Source organism: Myotis brandtii, unplaced genomic scaffold, assembly GCF_000412655.1.
Source record: "Myotis brandtii unplaced genomic scaffold, ASM41265v1 scaffold1043, whole genome shotgun sequence".
Taxonomy (NCBI): domain Eukaryota; kingdom Metazoa; phylum Chordata; class Mammalia; order Chiroptera; family Vespertilionidae; genus Myotis; species Myotis brandtii.
This window is the reverse complement of record NW_005353510.1, coordinates 993199-1003860: the sequence shown is the minus strand read 5'-3', so window position 1 is coordinate 1003860 and position 10662 is coordinate 993199. Positions and strand designations below refer to the sequence as shown.

General features: G+C 38.1%; 2 protein-coding genes across 7 annotated transcripts in view; one reads left to right on the top strand and one right to left on the bottom strand.

Moving 5' to 3' along the window:
- The window catches only part of CEP57 (centrosomal protein 57kDa), a 63081-nt gene extending 56687 nt beyond the window's left edge, over nucleotides 1-6394 (top strand). For all 6 annotated transcript variants that reach the window (XM_005856739.2, XM_014538602.1, XM_014538605.1 and 3 more), the window contains one exon: nucleotides 5222-6394. In XM_005856739.2, the coding sequence (XP_005856801.1) occupies nucleotides 5222-5455 (234 nt within the window). In that variant the 3' untranslated portion in view covers nucleotides 5456-6394. The remainder of the gene's footprint in view (nucleotides 1-5221) is intronic.
- Nucleotides 5584-7106, bottom strand: SRSF8 (serine/arginine-rich splicing factor 8). The gene has a single exon (XM_005856734.2). It carries the CDS (start codon nucleotides 7030-7032, stop codon nucleotides 6568-6570), a length of 465 nt encoding a protein of 154 aa, XP_005856796.1. The 5' UTR covers nucleotides 7033-7106; the 3' UTR covers nucleotides 5584-6567.
- Between the last annotated feature and the right edge of the window lie 3556 nt (nucleotides 7107-10662).

Below are 10662 nucleotides of genomic sequence, written 5' to 3'. Positions count from 1 at the left end.
GAAGGAGAGCAGTTGGGGGGGACCAGGCCAGTAGGGGAGGGCAGTTAGGGGCGACCAGGCCTGCAGAGGAGGGCAGTTGGGGCGACCAGGCCAGCAGGGAGCAGTTAGGCGTCAATCCGCTGGCAGGGGAGTGGTCAGGGGGTGATCAGGCAGGCAGGCGAGTGATTGGGAGCCAGCATTCCTGGATTATGAGAGGGATGTCTGACTGCTGGTTTAGGCCCAATCCCACGGGCAGTCAGACATCTCCTGAGGGGTCCCAGATTGGAGAGGGTGCAGGCTGGGCTGAGGGACACACAAACACACACACACACACACACACAGTGCACGAATTCCATGCACCCGGCCTCTAGTGTATATCCTATCTAATACTAGACAAACATGGTAATTGACCGTACCTTTGCTATGCTTCCCATTGGCTAATCAGCGAGATATGCAAATTAACTGCCAACAAAGATGGCGGCTAATTTGCATACTGCATGCAGATCCCACTGTGCCGCCCCACTTGGGGCTGGCGGCAGCGCGATCCCCAGCCGCTGGCCGCCCCAGTGGGAGATCCTGGCCTGCCGTGTGCAGGGTGGGGCGGGCGGGGCGGGCGGCAGTGTGATCCTGAGCCACAGCCACCCCAGAGCAGGATCAGGGCCTGCTGTGTGTAGGGCGGGGCGGTGGCCTCCCTCAAGGTGACCCGAAACCCCACCCACACCAGGCAGGCCGCAGAGGACTCACCTCCAAGCCTAGACGGTGGCCTTGATGCAGCCATGGCACTACTGCGTGCAGGCCCCAGAGGAATGCGGGGTGGCGGTGGGGGCGCCATGAGTCCTGGGCTCCTAGCCTTCCTTCTGCAGCCTCCTCCTGCTTCGGTGCCTCACCCTCCGCGGCCTCCTTCTCCCCAGCGCCCAGAACAGCAGACCCACCGAGGGCGCTCACCCCCCGTCCCCCCCCCGCCAGTGCACAAATTTTTGTGCACAGGGCTTCTAGTATATATATAAGATTAATATGCTAAGTGTCTCTATGCCCATCTGACCAGTCACTATGATGCACACTGACCACCAGGGGGCAGACGCTCAACGCAGGAGCTGCCATGACATCACACTGGCCATTTATAGAGACATGGCAGCGCAGACCTGGCACCAACAAAGCAACACTCAGCTTCCCCCAAGTGGAATACAGGCCCCACCAACACCCCAAAGCAACACCTCATCAAATCACAGCTGATGCTGCTGAAACCCCATGGCCAGCCCGAAAACAGTGGCTGTAGGCACTGGATAATGACATCACGTAACAGCGCCCAGATTCTTCTCCCTAGCAACTAGCCTCCTTGCAGTTTCTTCAGCCCAGGAACATGACTTACTTTATATAGAGCCAGGTGGCAACATTTTACACTTTAACCAAATGTCTGTTTTCCCATGCCTCATCTCATTTGATCCTCACAGAAGTCCTGGTGGAGGTAGATAGGCGACTAAGTAGAATCCTATTTTCGTTTCATTAGCCAGAAAATGGAGATTTAGAAAGTTTAGAAACTTGACCCGACTGAAAAGAAGTAAGAAATGGTGGACCTTGAAAATGACTTCATGTTTTCTCACTGTGTAAAATATAGTCAAACACTGCTGCAGTTCAATATTTTACCTTTCTTCTCCCTGCGTGATCTACAATAATAATCTGCTTTGTGTTGATAGTTACTGCTGTGTTGCTGACAATTACCTGTAAGAGAAGTTGGGGTGCTTCACTGGGCTGGAAAAAGTTTAGCTAAATCAGAAAGCATGTCTAATTAAGCAAATTTATTCTATATCTATAAAAGGCTAAGTTGACACGCACATGTACGATACATATAAAGCTCTCGCTGGCGCCAATTGCACGTGTGTTTCTATCTGTCATTGTTGATCATGAATTTGTTTGACACTTCTATTAGAAAAAAAGGGTGAATGGCGATATTAAAATATTCTATTTAATTTCCTTTTAATGTGCACGAATTCGTGTACCAGGTCACTAGTATGCATATAAATTCTATGTTTAATCTCTTCTAGTCTCCCGTGCCCCTGCCCTCTGAGATCTGTTAGCCTACTTCATGCATCCCTGCCTCTGTATCTGTTTTTTCAGTTTTTGTCCACTAGATTCCACATATAAATGAGATCATCTGATATTTGTCTTTCTCTAACTGCCTTATTTCATTTAGCATAGTAATCTCCAGGTCCACCCATACTGTCTCAAAGGGTAAGAGCTCCTTATTTTTTACAACTGAATAGTATTCCATTGTGTAAATGTACATCTTTTTTATCTACTCATCTACTGATGCTATTTCCAGTTCTTAGCTATTGTAAAAAACACTGCTATGAACATAGAGATGCATATATTCTTTCTGATTGGTGTTTTGGGATTCTTAGAATATATTCCCAGAAGTGGGAACACTGAGTCATGTTGCAGTTCCATTTTTTACTTTTTTAGGAAACTCCATACTATTTTCCACAGTGGCTGCACCAATCTACATTTCCACCAGCAGTGTACCGGGTTTCCTTTTCTCCACATCCTTGCCAACACTTGTTGTTTGTTGATTTATTGATGGTAGCCATTCTGACAGGTGTGAGGTGATTCCTCATTGTCATTTTAATTTGCATCTCTCTGATGATTAGTGATGTTGAGCATTTTTTTCATGTGTCTATTGGCCATCTATATGTCCTCTTTAGAGAGTGTCTATTAAGATCCTTTGCCCATTTTTTTTTTAAATTGGGTTATTTGTCTTTTGTTGAGTTGCATGAGTTCTTTATATATTTTGGAAATTAACCCTTATCAGATGTATATTGGTGAATATGTTCTCCCATACAGTAGGATCCCTTTTCATTTTGCTATACAGAAGCTTTTTAGTTTGATGTAGTCCTATTTGCTTTGGTTTTTTTTTTTTTCTTTCTTTCTATTGCCCTAGGAGATGTTTCAGTGGAAATTATGCTACATGAGATGTCTGAGATTTTGCCGCCTATGTTTTCTTTTAGATTTTTATGGTTTAGCAACTTACATTTAAGTCTTTTATCCATTTTGAGTTTATTCTTGTGTATGGTGTAAGTTGGTGGTCTGGCTTCATTTTTTTGCATGTACTTGTTCGATTTTTCCAATACCATTTATTGAGGAGACAGTCTTGACTCCATAATATGTTCTTGCCTCCTTTGTCAAATATTAATTGACTAATAGCGTTGGTTGATTTCTAGGGTCTCAGTTCTGTTCTATTGATCTATATACCTGTTCTTGTGCCAGTAACAGGCTATTTTTATTACAGTGACTTTATAATATAGTTTGATATATGGTATTGTGATCCTTCCAACTTTGTTCTTCTTTCTCAAGACTGCTACGGTTATTCGTGGTCTTTGCTGGTTCCATATAAAGTTTTTGAATATTTGGTCTAGATCTGTGAAATATGTCGATGGTATTTTAATAGGGATTGCATTCACTCTATAGATTGCTTTCGGTAGTATGGATATTTTAATTATGTTAATTCTTCCAATCTTTGAACGGGCTATATGCTTCTACTTGCTTGTGTCTTCCTCTATTTCTTTTTTCAATGTCCTATAGTTTTCTGAGTAGAGGTCTTTTACCTCCTTGGTTAAGTATATTCCTAGGTATCTACTTCTTTTTGTTGTCGCAGTGGTAAATGGGACTGCTTTCTTTAGTTTCTCTTTCTGAGAATTAATTATTGGTGTATAAAAATGCCATCCATTTATGGATGTTAATTTTGTATCCTGCTACTTTGCTGAATTCCTTTATTAACTCTAGTTTTTTGATGGAGTATTTAGGGTTTTCTATGTACAATATCACGTCATCTTCGAATAATGACAGTTTCACTTACTCCTTTCCAATTTGAATGCCTTTTATTTCTTTTTCTTGTCTGATCACAGTGGTTAGGACTTTCAGTACTATGTTAAATAATAATGGTGAAAGCGCTCATCCCTGTCTTGTTCCTGTTCTTAAGGGAAACAAACACTTTTAGTTTTTGCCCATTGAGTATGATATTGGCTATAGGTTTGTCCTATGTGGCCTTTATTATGTTGAGGTATGTTCCCTCTATTCCCACTTTGCTGAGAATTTTTATCAAAAATGGTTGCTGGATTTTGTCAAATGCTTTTTCTGTGTCTATTGATATGATCATGTGGTTTTTATCCTTCATTTTGTTTATGTGATGTGTCACATTTATTGATTTTTGAATATTGTACCAGCCTGGCATCCCTGGACTAAATTCCACTTGGTCATGATGTATGATCTTTTTAATATATTGCTGGATCCAATTTGCTAGCATTTTGTTGAGGATTTTAGCCTATGTGTTCATCATGGATATTGGCCTATATTTTCTTTCTTTGTCATGTCTTCATCTAGTTTCGGGATTAGGATAGTGCTGGCTTCTTAAAACAAGTTTGAAGTGTTCCTTCCTCTTGAATTTTTTGGAATATTTTAAGGAGGATAGGTGTTGATTCTTCTTTGAATGTTTGGTAAAACTCCCCTGTGAAGTCAGTTCTCTCTAATGGAACACTGACATGTTAGCAGCAGTTCATTTTAGCCAGCAGCTAAAGTAAAAATAAAGCTTCCCTATTAATACTAAATTATTCTAATTATAGTGAAATAATAAAATAAAAATTATTTACATATATTAGTACATTACCACTACATCTCTTCATCCATCTGGAACATGCTTCTTTGCCTGCTCAGACTAGAATGCCTTTCTTCTCTCCTTCACCTACTATCCTTCATTTCCCTTGTCCGATATTTTTCCTGCAAAGTGTTCTGCACTTTGGCAACATGACCTTAACTTCTGATACTGCACCACAATTGATGTGTTTACTCTTGTTTACTTATTTGTATGTCACTATATACTTTAAGCACTAAGTATTAAATGACTGGTAAATTAGATTTTTGAAGTCTTAAAAAAAACCCAGAATATATTATTTTTATTTTATTATTTTTAATTTTTATTGATTTTAGAGAGGGAGAGAGAGATAGAAACATCAGTGATGAGAGAGAATCATTGATTGGCTCCCTCCTGCACACCCCACACAGGATCGAGCCCACAACCCCGACATATGCCCTGATGGGGAATCCTGGTTCATAGGTCAATGCTCAACCACTGAGCCACACCGGCCAGGCTATATTACTTGCATTTTGGTATGAGATTTTAAAGTACCGGTTGTCAGAAGAGAATGTTTTCATTAAATTTTTCTTTATTCCTTGACTTGGTTATTTGCTATAGCTGGAGAAACAGAAGATAGAAAAGCAGAGAAGGGAACTAAGAACCACCAAAAAGACTCTTGATGAAGAAGGAAACAGCAGCAGCCGTTCTTCTGGAAACACAGGGACCACGAATAAGAAGGACTGTACCAAACCCAGACCTGGGGAAAAAAGCAGGAAAAATCTTCAGTTACTGAAGGACATGCAAACCATACAGAGTTCATTACAAAGCAATAATTTGTGTTGGGATTACTGACTGGTACCAGGTTATAAATTTTATTCAGATAACCTGTACTTCATCAATCAAATGTTGACAATTTCTTTTCCAGGTCTCATATTCTTATGTTGGAATTAATAGGTGGTACGGGGCCCACGCTTTATTCATTACACAGGCTTCTTGTGTTTGCACATCACAACTCCATGTTAAATCATCTAAATAGAAATCAAGGGCGTTTCAAAGGCTAAGAGGCCACACATACTTTGTTTCTTTGAGATGAATTTGTTGTACTGAAATATTGTGCTTTGTAAACAAAATACCAGTTAATTACTTGTGGGCGTGATCTTTTAAAATAGTTCTTTATTTGTCTAAGTAAATTTAGATTTAAATTATCAAAATAGAGGCTGTCCCATAGGCAGTGTTTGCTGGAAAAGTCTCATTTTTAAATCTTCCCCTGGCATGAATTGCCCTTTTCTTCTTACTACTACAAACATTAAATATACTTTGTTTTGACTTTTGATGGAGGTTTTCTATATTTAAATATTTATGCATATTTAAGAAGATTGTTTTATTTTGCTTTTTAACATTTCAAACATCAATCAGTTTTGAATACAGTTAAAGTTTTTAAAAAGACTCAATCATTCATTTTAAGTCAATGAAGTGTGAAGATTATGAAAGACTTTTTTAAAGTATAAATAAATTGTTAAGTAAATGAGGTTTTGGAATGAAGAGATAAGGGGAGGTATGGGAAAACACATTTGTTTTTAAATAGTATGTATTTGTAATCAAAGAATTATGGGTTTTAATCTATGAAGAACCCCTTGGATATTTACTTTTATTGGTGTACAGTATGAGTGCAGCCTTAACTGTACACGTGCAATTGTTATGTTAATAATGTAAATCATTTTGAATATATAAAATCGTTAACCTTTTATAAATTTGCCATTTAAGTCAATAAAGCAGCTTTTTTTTTTGTAATCAAAACTTTATTCCAAGGATTCTCACAAAACATTACAAAGGACAGCATTAAAAAAAATTTTTTTAATGCACCACGCTTAAGTCTCAAATTTTCTGTACATACTCCTGTCACAGGAAGTTATTTCCTGTACATCTTGGAAACTGGTCTTCTATTTCGTTTCATTTGACCTAGATCAGCGAGACCTAGAGAAGGATCGAGAAGGCTTATCATTTCTCTCCCGAGATAGTGATCTCTCTCTCCTATCTCTGGAAAGGGACCTGGTCCGGCTACGGGAGAAGCTTCTCCATCTTGGAGACCTGCGGCGAGGTGGAGGACTCCTTCGCCGATAATCTCGAGGGCGACGAACCCCCCAAGAGGGAGGCTGGCCTCGGTTTCGACTTCTCCTTTCACCATTGGACAGTTCCACTCTTACTCGGCAGCCACACAGGGTTCTCCCGTCTAGCTCTCGGACAGCATCAGCTGCATCTCGATGATCTTCAAACTCCACGAAAGCAAAGCCGGGAGGGTTTCTAGCAACCCACACACTCCTGAGTGGCCCATAATAGCCAAAAGTCCGTTCCAACTCAGTCTTGTCACCGTTGTTCCCAAGATTTCCCACGTAAACCTTACAATCCGGTGGACAGGAATCACGATGCATTTCGAGATCCGGAGTGAGAACCGCGGCGGCTGAAGTCCACACCCTCCGCCCGGCTCCCTGGCGTCCACAAAATGGCGTCTAAAGCAGCTTTTTTAAGGAAACACTGAAATTTTCCTTAACAGCCTGTTAATAAAGGCTTTATTTGTTGTAATTTTTTAAAATGCATTTCCAAGTAGCATATTCTTCGAAAAAATAAGAATATGTGGTATTTAAAAGTACATAATTTACTTGCCTTTCTCATGCTTACATGGAAACTAAATCCAAGAAAATTGAATTATCTTGTACAGGATATGGTACTCTTAGGGTACTAAGGAACGCATTAACCACATATCAAAGAAATTCATTTTTATGCCTCCTCTGGGATTGAAATAAATTTCTAGAATTTTTTCTAGATAACCAACATGAATTGTATTGGCTGTCCAGGCACTATACTTACTAAATTATTTTTCTATAGAGTTTTTATTTTAGGATCTTTACATTTGGGGGTATTTGTGAATTTACTGAAATTGTATGTAAACTTTTGCTTGCATGTACAATTTTCTGATGAGCAGGTTTGTATCTTCATTGAATGCATAGCTCTGAGTCCACAGACCCAAGGAATCACTGTTCCATGACATGGAAAATATTTCTTGTGTCTAAATCACTTTTTCAATTATTAAAATTTTGTTGCCTTTGTTTTTGAATTCCAGGTCATTAAATTGTGTAACCCTCACTTGCATTGTAGTGGCTCCAAGTCCCAATTAGAAGAGTGGTTTAATGTTGGTAAAACCCATCCCATCCTTCAGCTAGGAGTCAAACCAAAATATTCACTCCATCTTTTGATACCCTCAGGTGAAAACTGAAAACAAGAAAATACTGCTTCAGCCTCTTAATTTGAGTTTACAGCAGATTATGTTGTCATTCATCCAATTCTGTTGTATGAGAGCTTTGTTGCAATACATTTCAAATACAAGAATCTACTGTGTGTAAGGTGCCAATATGGATACCAAGCTGAATAAGAAAGGTATGTTTACAGGTAGGTGGTAGATGTTTGAATCATCATTTCAATACAATGTGAATGCAGTGGTGATAGCATGGGCACACGTTATAGGAGCACAGAGAAAGGTGGGGCATGGCAGAGAAGGTACCCAGGAATCAGGGAAAACCTCCAAGAGGAGGAAATGATGCCTAAACACTAGAGAATAGGAATTAGCCACAAGGGAGAACAGTTTCAGGTCAACAAGATAAAATGAATCTGCAGTTTATATAGGAGCATTATGACTAGCTAAGTAGAACTGGTACATACATAAATGTTGATGTATGCAGATAAGAAAAATAGGGTAAGCAGATGAGTCACAGGATGCTGCTAAGGCGCTTCAACTTAATCATATTGGTCTCTAAATTGTGTATTCCCTATCCTAAAGGAAAAAGTAGTTCCTATATGACCAATATTCATAGTTATTTATGAAGTTATACATAAAACTCAATGTTCTCTGCAAAAATGTCTTCAATAATTCTGTCCCTTTTTAAAATTAGATTGGGTTTGTTAAGTTTATGAGCTCTTTATATATTTTGAGTGTTAATACCTTATCTGATAAATGGTTTGCAAAAATTTTCTCCCACTCGGCAGGTTGTCTTTTCTCCCACTCTGCAATTGTTTTCTGTTGCTTTTTTGCTGTGCAGAATCTTTTGAATTTGTTGTAGTTTCATTTGTTGATTTTTGCTTTTAGCGTCATGTAAAAATATCATATCCAAGAGCTTCTTTTCTACATTCTCTTCTAGTACTTTTTATGGTATCAAGACTTATGTATAAGTCTTTGATCCATTAGAATTGATTTTGGGGATTTTCTATAGATAAAATCATATCATCAGTAAATAAAGACAATATTTCTTGTCCTTTCCTACTTGGATGCATTTTATGTATTTGTTTTGCCTAATTTCTCTAGCTAGGACTTCTAATACTATATTGAATAAGTAGTGAAAGTGGGCATCAATGTTTTGTTCCTGACTTTAGAGGAACAAAGTTGAGTATGTTAGCTATGGATGTGTCTCATATGATTATGTTGAGGAAAGTACCTCTTATATTCAGTCTGTTAAAAGTTTTTATCCAGAAAGGATGATGTATTTTGTCAAGTGTTTTTTCTGCACCTATTGAAATGATCATGTGATTTTTATCTTTCAATTTAGTAATGTGATATATTACATTTATTGAGTTGTATATTTGGAACTATCCTTGTACCCCAGGGACAAATTCCACTTGACCATGGTGTATAATACTTTTAAATGTGTTCTTGAATTTGGTTTCTTAGTATTTTTTGAGAATGTTTACATGTATATTCATCAGGGATATTGGTTTATAGTTTTATTGTGCTATTCTTCTCTGTTTATTTAATCAATGTAATGCCTCCTGTTATGTATGAGTTTGGAAGTGTTCCCTCTTCCTCAATATTTTGGAAGAGTTTGAGGAGGATGGACGTTAATCCTTGTTTAAATGCTTGATTATCTCACCAGTGAAGCCATCACCTATCTGGTCCTGGAGTTTTCTGTGTTGGTAGTTGTTTGATTACTGATTCAACCTTTTTACTCGTTATTGGTCTGTTCATATTTTCTATCTCTTCCTGATTCAAATTTGGTAGGTTATGTGTTTCTAGAAATGCATCCATTTCTCCTAGGTTATGTAATTTTTTGGCATATAATTGTTCATAGGACTCTCTTATGATCCTACATATTTCTGTAGTATCAGTTGTATGTAGTGTCTCCTCTTTGCTTTCTAAAGTTTTCTGACTTATTCCAGCTAAAGGTCTGTCAATTTTATCTTTTCAGTGAACCACCTCTTATTTTCATTGATCTTTTCCTATTGTTTTTCTGCTCTCTTATTTCCGTGCTGATCTTTATAGTTTCTTCCTTCTGCTAACTTTGGGCTTAATTTGTTGCACTTTTTTGTAGTTCCTTGAAGTATAAAGTTAGCTTCTTTGAGATCTAATTTCTTAATATATGTGTTTGTTGCTCTAAACTTTCAGAACTGCTTTTGCCTCGAACCACAAGATTCAGTATGTTGTGTTGTATTTTTTTTTCAAGATAACTTTTTATTTTCTTTTTTAGTTTTTATTTGTGTATAAGTGTGTTCAGTTTCCACATATTTGTAGATCTTTTCACTTTCCTCATGCTTTCTAGGTCCATACCACAGTGGTCAGAAAAGACAGTTGGTATGATTTCAGTCTTAAATTTGCTAAGATTTGTTTAGTGTCCTATCATATGGTCTATCTGGGAGAATGTTCTGTGTGCATTTGACAAGAGTGTGTATTCTGCTGCTTTGGGATGGAATGATATATATATGCTTGATAAGTCCATTTGTTCTAAAGTATGTTTCAATTCCAAAATTTTCTTTTCTGGACGATCTTTCCATTGGTAATAGTGGGGATACCCTACTCTTATTGTGTTTTTGTCTATTTCTTCCTTAAGACATATTTAGCATTTGCTTAATATGTTTTGGTGCTCAGAGCATATATATTTATGATTGTTTTACCATTATGCAATTTTCTTTGACCATTTTTGGCTTGAAATCTATCTTGACTGATCTAAGTATGGCTAGACCTGCTTTCTTTTGGTTTCCACTTGCTTGAAATACATCTTTCAGCCCTTCACTTTAAG